The 16,742-nt window shown below is 42.2% G+C and overlaps 1 protein-coding gene and 1 long non-coding RNA gene across 3 annotated transcripts in view; one reads left to right on the forward strand and one right to left on the reverse strand.

Annotated features, from left to right (window-relative positions):
• SLC46A3 (solute carrier family 46 member 3) lies at positions 1-16,218 on the reverse strand. Of its 2 annotated transcripts, XM_032879975.1 has the most exons (6): positions 15,741-16,218; positions 15,113-15,325; positions 8,408-9,278; positions 6,657-6,740; positions 3,510-3,666; positions 1-191 (listed from the first exon to the last, which is right to left on the reverse strand). In XM_032879975.1, the coding sequence occupies exons 2-6, from the start codon at positions 15,299-15,301 to the stop codon at positions 107-109; spliced, it is 1,386 nt and encodes a 461-aa protein (XP_032735866.1). In that variant the 5' UTR covers positions 15,302-15,325; positions 15,741-16,218; the 3' UTR covers positions 1-106. The 2 variants fall into 2 exon arrangements, with proteins under 2 accessions (XP_032735866.1, XP_032735867.1); XM_032879976.1 differs by lacking the exons at positions 15,113-15,325; positions 15,741-16,218 and adding an exon at positions 9,364-9,730.
• Positions 13,656-16,742, forward strand: part of LOC116880695 — a 17,273-nt gene continuing 14,186 nt past the window's right edge. The window contains exon 1 of the long non-coding RNA XR_004385251.1: positions 13,656-13,914. This is a non-coding gene — a long non-coding RNA (uncharacterized LOC116880695). The remainder of the gene's footprint in view (positions 13,915-16,742) is intronic.

Below are 16,742 nucleotides of genomic sequence, written 5' to 3' on the forward strand. Positions count from 1 at the left end.
TTAGTTATGAAATATTGATTATGGAACCAGTTTACATTCCTCAGAAGTCAGAGTATATGATGTGTACTTTCAGTTGTTTTTCTTTTTTTTTTTTAATCACAATTAATCATCTCTCTGAAGTGTCTTCACTGGATTCCTCTTCTGTAAGAAGTACATAGCTTCCTTCATTCCAGCTGGTGCATCTGACCACACTGCAAAAGCAAACAAGACATTTTAAAATTGTGATGAAGGCAGTACATAAATAACCTATACTCTATCTTTCCCCTGATTATATGGGTTCCAATAAATTATGCAAATTATATGTAGATGGAACGTAATGGCATTTTGAGTCCAGCTGACTTCACTATGCATAGCATTCTGAAAATAAAAAATATACAGTTTTTTTCTCTTTCAGGTACCTAAAATGTCCATCTGTCCCATTGTTTATCCTGTAGTCCACAAAAAGTAGTTATGACTATAGATATGGCTGAAATTCATATTCAGTACCTGTAACTGAGCTGGGACAAGAAGACATATAGAATGGGTGACTCAGTTAAGCTACTGACTCTTGGTTTTGGCTTAGGTTGTGATCTTGGTCATGATCGAAGGGTGGTGAGATGGAGCTCTGTGTTGGAAGGGTGGTGAGATGGAGTCCTGTGTCGGGGCTTGGTGCTCAGTGCAGAGCCTGCTTAGGATTCTCTCTCCCTGTCCCTCTGCCCTCCCTACCCTCTCAATTAAATAAGTAAAATCTTTAAAAAAAAAAAAAAAGGCATGTAATTTTATTTTAAAGATTTTATTTATTTGCGAGAGAGCGTGAGCAGGGGGCTGAAGGGGCAAAGGGACAAGGCAACTTCCTGCTGAGTGAGGAGCCTGATGCAGGGCTTGATCTCTTGAGATCATGACTAGAGCTGAAGACAGATGCCCAACTGGCTGAGCCACCCAGGCGCTCTGCATATAATTTTATTTTTAAAAATATTGAACAGTATTGGGTTAAAAAAATCTCAGAAGACCATCTACATTTACATTAGAAACAGTATTAAAAGGATAACTATCTTTTAGCTAGCTGCATATGTGTTCATAACAGATATGTATAAATATATGAAGAATAAAATTAAAATTACCCATTTTTCTACTCCCCAATTCTTACTAATGTTTTTTTCATGCTATGGATGCACCATCATTTATTTAATCATTCTCATTTTGGTTATTAAAAAAATTTTTTTGTCTTAATGAACATCTTTATACCAGTTGACCCTTGCACAATGCAGGGGTTGGGGTGACCATGCAGTTCATATCACTGTTGACTCCCTAAAAACTTAACTACTAATAGCCTTCTATTGACTGGAAGCTTTACCAGTAACATAAAGCAGTCTATTAACATGTATTTGGTATGTCTATATATATATGCATATATGGTATGTCTCTCTCTATATATATATGTAATAATATATATTATATAACATATATATATTGCTGTATTTTTATAATAAAACTAGAGAAATGTTATTAAGAAAATTGTAAGAGAAAAATCCATTACAGTACTATATATATGTTGAAAAAAATCTGCATGTTAAGTGAATCCATGCAGTTCAGACCTGCGTTGTTGTTCAGGGGTCAACTGTATATAAGTTTTTGACATTACTGACCATTCCCTTAGGATATGTTTCTAAAAGGAATCACTGTGTCAAATACTTTGAGCTTTTAAAAAAGCTTTTGATACATGTTTACAAATTGCCTTCCAAAAATGATAGTGCCAAATAATACCACTACCAGCAATGTGTAAGATTGTCTCATTGTGTACTCATTAGCACAGCAAGTATTTTTAATTTTGCCAGTTCAATAGGTGAATAGTCTTTTTTAAAAAAGATACCTAGTAAAAATAACTTTTCATCAAAATTACAGAGGAACTGTAAATACTATTATACTCTTACACAGATCTAGGGGTCAAAATTCAGTAGAGATAATACGTATTGTGGTCCTACTATGAATAAATGTAGGGCAGTCCTTTAAGGAGTTCACAGTCTTGGCAGAATGTGTAAGGCCTGGGTACACTGTCACTTTTCACCTTTATTCACTCCACCCCAGCCCACCCCAGTGCTCAGGAGAAAGCAGAGATGCCTTTTGTGCCCCACTTGCTACTGACCCCCATCACCGCACTATCCTCTTAGCCACATGGAATGGGCAAAGCCCAGCAAAGAAAAGGTAGTGTACTCTCAGCTCAATGTGCTGGCCCCACAGAATGTGCTGACTCTGATGCCTGGGCATTTTAGCAAACACTTAACCTAGTTAGATCATACTTCTCATTAACCAAAAGGCAAAGGGAGATATAAGTATTTCTCTTACGTGTATGACTTTGGTCTTCTTATTCTATGTACTATTCATAAATAAAATTTAGTATTTTGTATTTATTTGGGTATTTACCTTTAAAAAGGGAGTCATTAAATAAGCCAACTCTCTGGAAGGAAAATTCCCGATATTCAGTGTACACTACTTGCTCTTGTCATCAACCCAAGACTTCATATTAAAGTCTGTCTTATAGTAATCTTTGACCCTCAGAGGATATTATACTCTAGGAAATCATAGTTTGAATCTCTCTCTAAATATATATATACATATATGTATTCTTGGTTGCTAATTTAATCAGTTGTTCATATTTAAAGAGATGGGGTAGCTATTTATAGTTTGACCCAATCTTTCTTTCTCCTAGTTCTGGTCAGCCTTGTCATTTGTCTCTTTCTTCTCAGGTTTCCATTATCAATAGATGTCTTCATGTCTAAAAGTTATTGAGAAAAGTACATTCTGAGGCAAAACTTTGTTAAAAAGAAAACCATAGGCCCAAAATGGCATCAGGTAGGCCAAGTTATCAAACCTGGATACAGTTCCAGCCTCCCCCAGAAACAGAATCTTCACTACTCAGGCAAGAGTTTTCTGATCAGCACCAATGGCCCTGCCACATAAGCTCTCTCCATCCCCCAAAGGAAGACTGGGTCATCCACCTGATAAGACCCCCTGCTCTTCTCCTTAAGGGAAGGTGACTTTGCCTGAAACAATTGTTTCTGCTCTTTTGCTAATAACTTCTTGATCCACCCTCCATTCTGTGAAAACCTTCTGCTCAGCACAGCTCCGCAGAGCTCCCCTCTGCTTGCTAAATGGGATGCTGCCTAATTCATCAATCAATTAGTAGAGCCAATTAGATCTTTAAAAGTCACTCAGTTGAGGAGTGCCTGGCTGGCTCAGTCGGTTAAGCATCCAACCCTTGTTCTTGCTCAGGTCATGATCTCAGGGTTGTGAGAGTCAGCCCCACATCTGGCTCCACACTGAGCATGGAGCCCGCTTAAGGCTCTCTCTCCCTCTGACCCTCCCCACCCACTCACTCTCTCTCTAAAACAAGAATAAATTAAAAGAAAAAGTTACTCATTTGAATTTTGAATTTTGTTTTTTAACAACTTTAACAGTTTATGTAATTTGAGGTTAGGGAATTCACTTAATCTGCCTATCCTTTGATAAAATGATTAGAAATAATTACATACCATAGACTGATGGTTGGAATTAGTAACAGAACAGCAGACAGTAGAAAGGTGAAGCCTGGGTACCAAGCAACTGTGGCTGAATAAATTCCATTAAAAGTAGAAACTGCAGCGACTCCACCAAGTGTTTCCAAGAAAGCAATGCAAGCAAACAGGGTGCCTGTTTGGAGTTGGGGTGTGGAGGGAGAAAAGGAAAAGACTGAGTAACAAAACAATAAACAAAACGAGGGAGAAAAGTGTTACTCCTTGGGACACCTGGGTGGCTCAGTGGGTTAAAGCCTCTGTCTTCAGCTCAGGTCATGATCCCAGGGTCCTGGGATTGAGCCCCACATTGGGCTCTCTGCTCAGCAGGGGACCTGCTTCCTCCTCTCTCTCAGCCTCTCTCTCTGCCTACTTGTGATCTCTGTCTGTCAAATAAATAAAACCTTTAAAAAAATAAAAAGAAAGAAAAAAAAATTGTTCCTCCTTGAAAAAAGCAAACGTGGGGCACTGCTTGGTGAGCTAAAGCTATACTTTCTAAATCCCCGAGAAGCTGGTAACCCATTTTGCAGGTGAAGAAACTGAGGTCACCAGTACTCCCTGACCTGATATGAGGATGTGAGGATATTGAAAACACAACAGTTTGGAGTCAGTAGGGCAAAGTTAAGAGGCAACAGCAGCTGACCCATTTGAAATCCACAGTCTCCTCTCCCTACACAGCCGCACACATAGCCACAGCTACCACTGTCCTTCAAGATTATCTCCCACTCTTTCCCTAAGCTGGGGACATCTGTGACATGCTCCGTATAGGTATACTCAGGTGGCTCCCACCAGCAGAGGTCCCACCCTGGGGCCTTTCGAAAGTTAAAGCAATCCTTTTCATCTGCTTCTCAGATCGGGCAAAAGTGACAGCTGCACACAAAGACCGATGATTGCATATAGGTTTTGCAGTTTGAATTTGAGCCCTCCCCTCAAAGTGACAACAAATCCAGTCCACAAGATTCCTCTGCATGACTCTTCCAAGTAAGTTTCTGTGCTCTCATTATGCCATGGTTGGATGCTGCGTGATTCTTTTCTGCCTTCCCTGCTTGAAACCGCCTCCATTCGGAAGTGGCTGGCAAGACTGAGTAGGGAGACCGCTGCCGTCTGTCACGCTTGCTCTACCCACGTTTGGGAGAGGGCAATAGGCCCTGGAACATTATTCGAGAAGCACAATGTGGCTGCATGGCTAGTCCAGGCTCATAATCATAAAAAAGGGCTCATTCATTCTACTGATTTTTAGTTTTGTCTGGAATCCAAGACCACATTGACCAAGCAATTAAACCTCTAGACAGGATGTACCTTTCTTCCTCTTTGTGAAATTTAGCATCACCAGATACGAAGTTCTGTGACAGTTTTCCACTCTCCATGATGTCCCCAGGATACATTCTTGCGGAGCTTCTGCAGACTCTTGGATTAAGCCATTGTGCTTCTTCCTCACTTTGCCAAGTTTACCTCTCCATGGTTAAGTGGTAATGTATTTTTCTTACAAACAATGCAAATCACGTAAATACTTGTATTTGATTGGACAGAGAAGAAGGAAAAGGCAAGCTTGAGGATCACCTTTCATAACTGGATTATGGTTCATGTGTCTATGTTCTCATTTTCCCCATGGTCTTAGTCTAGTAGACTGTGCTGTGTGTTGATTTTTATCTGTTTAAGCTTTTTTTTACCCTAGTATATATTCTCATAGGTTGTTTCTCATTCTTCATTGAATGACAGGTCACATGTTCAAAAAACATAAACATAGCTCTGAAAAACACTGTATTTTCATATATGTGTCTTCTTTTAATTAAAAAGCAAGCTCTGTTCATGTCAAGTGTGCATCTGCTGTGTTTACTGTTGTACACAGCAATAAACAATCTGTCCTGGCACATGGTAGATCTGTTTAATCCGTATTTGTCAAGTGAATGAACAAAGCTTAATTCAAGAGCCCAGTTACCAATCAGCAAGTAGCATAAAGACAATACTATCTCCATGTTTTATGATAAGACATGAAGTTCAGTTTAATTGGGAGGAAATACTCCTCCCTATCTAACTGTGTTATTATTTTCTTATATTTCTGATCCCTTGCTACAGCTAGGCACAGTGCCATGGAAGACAGACTGGATTGTTCTAGTCCTATTATGCAATGGCTTAAATCCATTCTTGACAGAAGTTGGTCATACGGTATGTCTGTCTGGCATAAACAGCCACACTATTACAAAGTAGGGTTTGCTTGTTGCTTAACTTCTACAAGCAGTTCAACTTGTCTAACAGTCGCCATAGATAAACTGGATTAAATAATAAGTGCAGGTTAGTTTATTTTAAAAAATTCAACAGACTTCTAAAGTCAAGTCTATTTTTATGGTGTTCCAATTTATAATCACAAGGAGTGTGCAGGTAGTGACCAGATAAGAGGTCATCCGGGGTGGCTTTAGCTGGCAGCTTCACAACTGTACAGAGCACAGAGACTGCAAAACAATTACCCAAATCTAGTTTTCTCTCCTTTCTTATTCAAGGTAATAGGGATAGTGAGAGGCTAGTGAAACCCTATGCAGTATTTCCCCTGATTACTTTAAAGTACATAACATTTCACGAAAATATCCCATTTTGGGGAGCGCCTAGGTGGCTCAGTGGGTTAAGCCTCTGCCTTCAGTCCAGGTCATGATCTCACAGGGTCTTGGGGTTGACCAAACCCATAGAGGCAACCCCTATGGTCTAAAGGGGGAGCACAATGGGGTCACTCCACCTTTAGGCAAAAGAGTCAGGAAGAGCACCATCCAGGCCCTCGCAGACATGAACCCAGAGCTATCCGGCTGAGAATTACAGGGGTCCTGGTACCCAAAACGTAGTATAGAAGGGGTAGGTATGGTGGTCTCCCAGTCAGCATCTGCCTAGCTCTGAGCACTCCTCTTTTCTTGGGGCAGGGTCTGGCCACAGCAAGCCCTCCAAAGCAGGAGACCCGGGCCAGGGGCAGACCTTCCTGAATATAAACCTCTTCCAAACACAGAACTTACCACTTAGTTCTAAAGGAGTTCTGAGCAGGAAAAGGGCTGTAGAATATTCTGAAGAACCAAACAAAGGTCATACATAGATTTGAGTTGGTACAGATTGTAAATTCATGATTTTCCTTCGGCAAATTAAACTCACCTTGTTCAGTGGAACGAACTGCTTTCGATACCATGGAGCGTAGAACAGAGAGTGGCACGATAGTAAAAAGGAACGGCAGCCTCACTGTAAGAGAAATGGTGGGAAATCATAGGCTAAATTCGAAAACCAGTGGTCAATTTTTGATGTGAAATGTTTTCTCTCTAAGCATCCTAACTCACTGCACCTAAGGACTGAAGTAACTAATTACAGACTTCTGTTTAATGAATACACAGGTACCCTGTAGACAGGCCAGTTCAAGTTTCGTTTACCCTCTTATTTCAGTGCTCAGAACAAGAGTTCAGGGAGGTTTGAGGTCCAAATCTATATAATCTGCCAGCTGGGACTGATCTGCTATTTCCCTGATTATTGTAGCAAACTCTCATTTAGCGAGGTGTGACTTAGTTTTGCACATTTGTTTTCTGTTTCTCCTTTTTCAGACTTGGCATTCCTCCACATTCTTTTATTAGTTTGATGCACATATTGGTAAATTTGTTCTTTATCTTTCTGCTTCTTCATCTTTGTGTGGAATAATTTCATGAACACAGATTGCCTCTCCTCCTACATTATGGGCCCCAATAGTCAATAGCATCTCTAGTTATATGCTAAAATAGCAATATATTATTTTTGCTGATGACTCTATAATTTTCAATGTGCTTTCACATAGATCAACTTACTTGGTCTTGGAAACTCTAAGGGAGACAGGGAGAACTGACATTTACTGAATACAAGGCATTGTGCTAAGTGCTTTACAGTGATCTCTTCTAATATTCATTATAACCTGGTGAATTCTGTGCTACTGTGCCCATATTACAGATGAGTAAATGAGGGCCGGGAGTATTAAGTAACTTGCCCAGATCACCTGGTACTATAAATGGATATTAAGCCCAATTCTATTTGGTCACCCTGCTTCCCTGCAAGGTAGTAAGAGGTTGATAGTGCCTTTGTAGAAAAAGATGGAATTGGACCTTTCTCTACGTCCCACTTTATAGATCCCTTAGCTCTTTCAAACGCAGCATCTCACTCAAGGCCTACAGAAGCCACTTACGGAACAGTTAGTTAAGGAAGCAGCCTAATTTGGCAAAAAGGGATTTATCAAAAGCCAATTCATGAAATGACCAATTTGCAAAATCTTGTCTTTAAAGAATTTTCTTGAATATATTCAATACACATGAATTTTACAAACCTTTTGAATCTACTTTATATAATGCTTTTTCAAATTTTTATGGAAAGTAGCTTTTTTAGCAGCTTTTTTTTTTTTTTTTTTTTTTTTTTTAAGAGAGGGAGAGGGGCAGGTGTGGGGAGGGAAAGAGATAATCTCAAGCAGACTCCCTGCTTAGCGGACAGCCTGATGTGGGACTCCATCTCATGAATCTGAGATCATGACCTGGGCCAAAATCAAGAGTTGGATGCTCAACCGTCTGAGCCACCCAAGTGTCCCAACCTTCAGCATTTCAAGAAATATTCAAGTTGGCGAAAGCTCTTTTAAAGAATTGACTCACAAGAAGAATGTTCCTCAAAAACAATTTTTTGGCAAGTATGCAAATTTGGGAAATTGTGGTTATTCAGTGAATTGCTTTTTTAAAAAGCAAATTGGCTTTCACTTTCAGGCAAAGTGGCTTTTAACAAAATGCCTTACTTGAACTAGAATGTGTTAGAGAATTTTATTTTGAAAGTGTATCACCCAACAGATTAAATTCATTTGGTATAAACATAAATGCATGGTAAGTTCTAAGGCTACATTTGTGACTTACCTAAAAACATCATCAATGTTGTTTTGGCAAAAGCAGTCATAACCATTCCTCCCATGGTGGTAAAGATTCCAATGAAGGTCATGTGAATGTCTTCCATACAGTAAGAAAAAAGCCATATTCCTAGGAAACTACTAAAAAATGTGACGCTACCCAAAGCTGATCCATAACCTATAAAAACTTCATTCCAGCAGAGTGGTGAATCCAATTCATAAAGGATAAAGATGGGGGAAATGCCAATTACCACAAAAAAGTAAGTCATCATTGTAAAAAGTAACAAACAGAGAAAATACCGTCGCTTACCAGAAGCATTTTTAAAAAGCATGGAAGTTCGGTTAAATAGGTCTTTAAAGCCTTCACTACATGACATGGAAACATTCTGAGATGAAGATTCTTTCACTGAATCACCAAGAAAAAATGAAATATAAATCAAGTTAACAGTAAGAGCCATAGCAATGATTAAAAAGGACCACACGAAACCCAATTCTCTGATAAAATAGCCAGAAGACAGTCCTGTCAATCCAGTGACAAGTCCAAGTATGAAGTCGATTATAGCTATTCGAATTGTTCTTTGTTTCTGTTCTGTACATTGATCAACTATGTAGGCAAAACAGGCTCCTAAAAATGTGGTATAATTGCCACAAAGGGCACCAATGAAGGTAGATGCAATCAAAAGCTGGAATGGAAAAGCAAAATAGGAAAGCAAACAGAGCCAAATACTGGTTGCGAGAGCACCAACAGAAGACAAAATCAAAGGGAATTTTCGTCCTCGATGATCACTATGAGACAGAAGTATGAACGTAGACACCAGACCAGGAAATAATCCACTTATGTCCATCTGCAGATTGAAAAGAGACACTTTCTTCTGAACTTCCTGCAAAGAGACAAAAAAGAAGACAATGTGTTTGCAGAAATATAGACAAATTCACAGAAATATTACAGTGCATATTTTTCTTTACATTTCCAGTAGGTCACCAATAAGGAGCGTGGGTTTGATACAGCCTGAATCTTCATCCAGTTCACAAAGCAAATATCAAGAGGCAATACAGTAATCAAAGCTCAGGCGTCATATTCAAGTACCATGGTGGGGACTTGAACTCACAAACAGAAAATTGTGTACTGGTGTGTGTCTGTCTTATATAGGAGATCCACAGACCCTAATACATCCGGGACTAGTCATATAATGATTTTTCTGTCTTCTCTAAAGAGCTTAGCACTGAGATCATGCACACTGCTGAAAGCAAGAGCAATACCCTTTCCTGTGATAGATTTTTCTGTCTACTTAAAGGCGAATGAGTGTCACATATAAATATCATATTTGATAGACCTTTATTTAGGAAGCATTTGGTTGCTTTGTTCTTATGTGTCTCCACAAATAAGTTTCTTCTAATCTATTTCTTTACTTACTAAAAAATAAGATAAAACCCAAAGAGCAGCTTTGCACTGACTAAAGATGGTAGCATGCCATGAACTGAACTGAGGAGTAAGATAAACCTGACTCTGCCGAAGACCAAAGCCACCAGCTACACACACAGATTGAAAGACATTATAATCATTACACTAGTTATTTGGTGGGAAGAATTTTGGGTGGTTTAAAAGCATGTCCTATTTGCCACTTTTCTCTGTATCCTCCAAATTTTATATAAAGAGTATGTCATTTTTCTACTAGGGATTACTAAACTCATTTTTAAAAATAGATTCATGTAATATTTAGAAAGCACCCTAAAACAGCTGATGAACCACAAAAACATCAAATACTGAAATTAATGATTTTTTTTTTTTTTAAAGAGTGAGCCTGCGTTTATTTTTATATAGTCAAACAATGCAAGCAATTTCATACGGTCAGGGAATGTTCTGTCACTCAGACTCAAAACTTCAGTCATCATTGTTTCTGGCCTTTCCCTTCACCCAGGGCCACCAACACCCAGTGCTTCTCACATCCTTTACCTCTTCACAGTCTGAGAGCTGCCCCTGGAAGGGCAGGGCTCATAGTTTTCACCCCAGCATCTAGCTGGCTCTCTCCTCAGTGCAGTCTATGATGGCAGCCTCCTCACTTCGCACATCATACACGCTAATGGTGGGAGCGTCTTGCCAAAACACACCAGCAGCATGTCTCTGAGCTGCTGGAGAAAGTTCACATTCCTCGTCTGTTACATTAGACCACCGAGATGTGGTCCAACCCCACTCTTTTGCATTATCTCCACTCACTCCCCCAGTACCCTATGTTACAGGCACAGTCCATAGTCAAGTCCCACTTGGATTTCCCCGAAATGCCCAAACAGATGTAATCTCTCCTTCTGTTGAACCTTCTCAGATGGCAATTTCCCAGTTATACTCTTTGGCGTAAGGATTAAGAGCTCTGGAGTCAGATCAATCTAGATTCAGATGTCATCAGTTCTTCACATAGGTCACATTAGAGTGATCCTTAAAAACAATCAGCCCATGTCACTCCTCTGCTCAAAATCCCCCAGTGGCTTTCCTTATGCGAGAATAAATCCGAATTCCTTGCCATGGTGTGGGTGGCCAGACATCATGACTTCTCTGATTTCATCTCCACTTCCTCACTCCCCTGAGCCACATGCCATCCCTCAAACCTCCCATGCTATTTGCCTTTGTGCCTGCTGTTCCCTTTGCCTGCTGGTCACACAGCTCACTTCCTCAATTCAAATGCCACCTCCTCAGAAGCCTTCTGACTAATCACACAATTCAGAGCAACCACACTAACCCTCACCCGGCGCTCTGTGAGCTTGTCTGGCTGTATTTTCTTTAGAGACTTGCCACCCCTCAACAGGACGGGTTCCTTTAATTGAACTGCTCACTGGGTGCCCTTTCCACTACAATCTAAGCTTCAGGAGGGCTGGAACCCTGTCTTCTTCACCACAGTATCACCATTCCAACAGCAGTGCTGCACAGAGCGCGCCCTAGGTACTAGGTGCATGGATACATGAATAAGCAAGTAAAATGGGCCTTGCGATTCGCTAGCTGTGTGTGATCCTGACCAAATCATTCATCCCGATAGCTTCATCTGACAAGAGGGGTAACCAGAGTCCCTATCTTGCAGGCTCTCCTGAGAGTTACATTTGGAGTGACTATGTCAATATAAGGCACACGGCCCAGATCTGTTGCACATTCGTTAGTGCTTCATCAACTTCAGCTGTTTTCATTTTTACTAGGTCAGGCTTCCTGAGCACATCTCTGTTTCTCTACTGATATAAAAGCCATTGAGTAAATACTTACTGAATAAAGAAGTAAATGAAACGGTTATCTTTAATAAACTTGTCAATAAGATGTTCCAGTTTGGGATTCCTCCTCCCATTTCCACCCCTCCCCACATCCTGGCTTCTGTCTCCTGTCTGCAAACGATACCTCTTAAACTCTGGAGAACAATAATTATATATTAGATAAGGGTAGATGAGAGAAATCAGAGTAAGAAGTGCTATTTCCTGTCAAGATTGAATGGAATGACAAGATAGAGACAGGTATAACTTAAGGAAAGGAGTATCAGTTTTTAAAAAGTCACAATTTCATAGGTTAAAATGTGTAATTACAATTCAGTAGAAAATATTCCCTATCTGCTGGTAATAAGGGATTGTGTTAGTTATTAAAAGGTTTATAAATAGGGCACCTGGGTGGCTCAGTGGGTTAAAGCCTCTGCCTTCGGCTCAGGTCATGATCCCAGGGTCCTGGGATCGAGCCCCGCATCGGGCTCTTTGCTCAGTGGGGAGCCTGCTTCCTCCTCTCTCTCTGCCTGCTTCTCTGCCTACTTGTGATCTCTATCTGTCAAATAAATAAATAAAATCTTTAAAAAAATTCTTTAAAAAAAAAAGGTTTATAAATAAATTACTGAACAACTTCATGATCTGGTTAATGCCAACTTGTCCCCTCAAATAGCAGCGTCCCTATTTTGAGAGTACCTGAAGAGAACAGACCACAATGGTCAATTTAATACCTCAAAACCAGTCAGTTAATCTGGGAAGGGGCTTAAAAATTCCTTCCTCTGCAAAAATCAACAATCATGCCTAGAATCCCTACCTCTTCTCCCTCAGCCAAGAATTTCCTTCCCAGAGTCTTGCCATTTTGTTAAGACATCCTTTAGAGACTAATCTTATCCAAGAGAAGTATGTGGGTGTGCCTTATAGTCGCAAGACTCAGAAAACTCAAAGTTTTGAAAAATAGACTAGATCAATATTTATATGGATATGTATATGTGTGAGTGTATCTATATCTCAATCCCAATGAATTGAAAAATAAAACTTCTATTCATACAGACTTTCAAAATGTTAAGTGAAATGGCCCAGTTTATTCTTATATCTGAACCCTGAATGTATATTATTATCTTGCATTCCAATACATGTGTCCATGTGTATATTTGTTTTATAGAAGGATAAATAAATAATGGTATAACAGTAAGAAGTTCAATACATTATTGTGTTATGCACTCTTCTTATAAGTAATTGGTCTTTTGGGGGAGTGGCAAAGAAAAACCTGAACCCCCCCCCAAAAAAAATCATTTATTTATTTTATTAGGGCCTGACCCTGTATTACGAAATTTTGTTTTTAGGGTTATAAGAACAGTTCTCAAACTCCTAAACTTCTTTTAGTCAGCAATTGGTCAGCACCCACCAAGCAGAGCTGGGAATTGAGAAGGACATTCATAAAACAGGGAGCATTTGTCCTTGGATTTAAAGGTAAAAGAATAACCTTTTCTTTTTTAAGATTTTATTTATTTATTTGAGAGAGAGAGAACACAAGTGGGGGGCAGAGGGAGAGGGAGAAGCAGACTTCCCACTGAGCAAGGGCTGGATCCCAGGACCCTGAGATCATGACCTGAGTCCAAAGCAGATGCTTAACTGACTGAGCCACCCAGCCGCCTGAGGTAAGAGAATATTCTTATACTGAGCAGGAGCAGGGTCCAGAAAAGGGGCCAGAAGGAAGTGCTGAAGGTGATGGTGGTGCCTCCTGGGAAGCAGAAGTGTTCCTCCTTCCTGAGGAGCTAATGGTGAGTGGCCCACCTGACCTGTCTTGGTTATGGGTGGAGACGGTGGTGCTTTCTAGCCCCCCAGTCTAAGAAAAAGCACTTGTAGCTCTAGAGCACTGACTTTAAGGGAGGGGATCTAGAGCAGTATGTTCTCTTGAATACTAGTCTAATTAAAAAACAATTAATAAAATAACAAACATCAGCAAAAATCTTCAAGATGAGACCACTGCTCTGGGCAGTGAGTGGGGGTGCTCTCAGCAACTAGGTAAGGCCACAATAGTCATGAGACCTGCACAGTCACAGAGGCCACCAAGGTGATTGAACCACAGCCTGTCTCTGTTTACTCTAGGAGGGCAAGGATGGGAGATTTTTTCCAGACATTCATGTCCTCTTCCCCTTTGTCCCTCCCATTGCTCCTGGGTATCTGTTGAAGGAAAGCACAGAATCCAATATAGAAACTGATGAGACTTTTGAACCTTTTCACTCCCTGGGAATGATAAACATTCTTGAAGTCAGGAGACAAAACCATGAGGTAAGACCCTTGGCCCTTCTATTTCTATGACCTCACTTTAGGCCAGAACCTTGATTTCTGCATGGCTTCCCAGTAATTATCAGTTCCAAGAAAATTTCTCCCACGGAAAGGAGAAAATGAGGAACAGCAGAAGCTGTGTCACACAGCCAGGCCTCAGCCCAGTGAGGTTATACCTGACACCTTGGGGAACACCTCAGGAAATGCTAGAGCCTTCCTTCTGGGCCCTTTGCCACTTCTTCCAGGTCTCAGACTCACCTTCCAGTCACACCTGAATTCTCTTCTGCTGAGGAGAAAATCTTGGGGCCAGCTGGCAGGTGATCTGAATTCCCTTAAATTCTTCTTGTCCTTTGATTTGGGAAGGCTCTCTTTTGCCATTACTCTAGGGGAACAGTTCAACATTTTAAGTGTGGTCTGCTTTTAAGGCTTTCTGGGGGGGGGGGGGGAATTCCAAATCTGAATGCCTCGCCTTTGCATCTGAACACTGGCAGACTTTGATAAAAACTGTCTGAGGGAGCAGGAGAATGGCGATGTACCTCCTGTTTTAAATAAAAATTGGGGGGAGGAGGCTAGAGAGGCAGAAGGAAAGGCTCTGTAGTATCTGGCTAAACATTTTCAGTGCCCTCAGCACCAAAGTGAGTGCTCTCCTCCACAGATAACCTCATCCTCAATATTTGAGAGTCAGAGCTGATCTGGTAACAATAAATGAGGAATGACATATGCTGCCTCCTGACCAGCCCATGATGGACACTGGCCCCAGGGCCCACAGTGTTCAGTGATGGGCTACATTCCGGGGGTCACGTACATGCAGTAGAAGAGGAAAAGCAGAAGCACCCTGTTTGACTCCACTGAGGCCAACCAGTACTCCTTCCAGCTGGCCTTGGTCCAACCTTCAGGCTTTTGGGGGGCTGGGGTGGGGGGTGTGGAGGGAGAAAGGGGACAGCCACTGGGGAGATGAGATTAGGATGAAATATTCTCAGAAAACAGCCAATGTCACAGAAGAAGGAGATCTTAGAAGAAGCAGATTCAAGGTGTCATGAAACTTCAAACAGAACTGAATAAAGGCTCTTGACTTGGGATTTTAGAGTTTTGAGATGACTCTTGAGAGATCAACGAATGATGAGCGCAATGCCCTCTTTCACTGAAAACCCCATTACACATTCCCCTTTTATTACGCTTCAGGGATAGCTTAATTTCTTACCTCCTGGAATGCGAAAATGGGGCTGCTTTTGTTTTTTCCACACTCAGAAGTATTGCTATCAGATACAAAACTGTAGTTGCCTGTATCTTCCCATATTCTCCTATACACATACTGTGTTGTCAGTGGAGAGGTCAAAGTCATAGCAAATGCACTAAGGCAAATGGCAGGTTCTACAAAGAAAATCTTCATATTGCCTGGGTAGGTAGCTGAATTCTATGAAAAAGAACGGGGATGTTAGAGGAATTTTGTGGAGTAAACAGGCAAACTAGGGAGCAGAAAGCAGTAAGCACTTACTAAGAGATTAATTTTTACTTTGGAATAGGGTAGCAGTAAACCTCAGACTGTCGTACTTACTATTTTTAAGAGTTATGACCTTTTAGGACTCATGCCACCTTAAAATAGTTTTAATAAGTTGTCACTCATTTTCGTTTGGAATAATCTCACTACAGTCCCCACACTGTATACTGCCAGCCGGTTTTCTTAAGGGAAACAGAGAGGTTCCTCTGAGATCACGACAGTTGCGCAACTGTTATTGTTATTTTGCGGCTCGTTAACAGGACAGGAAGGGGGCCTTTAAAAAGCAGCTCTCAATCCGTAAAGGGATTTTTTTCCTCTTGTTTAAACTCACCCCACGGTTACAGTCTTCCTGCCAGGTTAGAAGCGGGTCCGGTCATTTTGGGGTCCCGGGCTCTCTGGGGGCTGTCTTCTCTTTGGGGGGGTGTTCTGTGCTTCCAGGGCACCCCCCAGCAGCAAATGCTCCCAAGGCCGAGGCAGCCCGGGACGCCCCGGGGACACTGACCGCTGTCTGGGTGGGGGGCCGGATCGGCACCGCCGCGCAGGGACGGGGAGGGGAATTTCCGTTGAATTCGACCAAATGCACCTGTCGGGGGAACTCAAGCTCCCATTCTAAAGCAAACCCCTGAAAGCGCACTCCTGCGTCCAGAGTGGCCTCGGCGACAGTTCTCTGCGCAGCCGTCGCTCGGCTCCTCGGTGGCCCTGCGGACTCGGTCCCAGGGAGCTGCGGGAGGCACCGGCGGCTGCTCTCCGCGCCGTGCTCAGTCTGTCCGGGGGCCGGCGGGTGGGTCTGTGGGTCCGCAGCCGGTCCCGTGCTCCGTAGAGACTTGCCCCCGCCCGCCGAACACCACCGCCCGCCGTCAAGGCGGGGCCGCTGGGGTGCCGGCGTTGCTGCCGGCGTTGCTGTCACTGTCCCGCCAGGCTCTCCTGCTATTGGGCCCCATAGCTGGCGCCCTCGCGGGGATTGGTCCGCTCGACGTCACTCTCGTGAGCCCGCCCCCGGAGGCCCAGGCTGATCCCGCGTCTCCCCGCTGCCAGCTCCCGGCTGCTGGCAGCTGGGCCGCTACAGCGGCTCCCTCCAGGGCTCTGCAGTGGGAAAACGCCTCTGGGCCGGGATATCATTTTTCACACAGACCAGTTGCAAAAGTAACATGTTTGGGGTGCAGTTCCCCGTAGCATCCGGGTCGCAGGGCAAGTACCCTAAGAAACGCAGAAGATGGGGAGCTTCCATGGAGGGTGGGGGAAAGAGAGTGCTCCTCGCAAAGGGTCTGAAATATGGTCTCTGGTTCTTCCAGGTGGTGTGAGCTGGTGCAAATTATTTCATGTCCTTGGACCT

This window comes from Lontra canadensis, unplaced genomic scaffold (genome assembly GCF_010015895.1).
Source record: "Lontra canadensis isolate GAN:19392208 unplaced genomic scaffold, GSC_riverotter_1.0 scaffold67, whole genome shotgun sequence".
Taxonomy (NCBI): Eukaryota; Metazoa; Chordata; class Mammalia; order Carnivora; family Mustelidae; genus Lontra; species Lontra canadensis.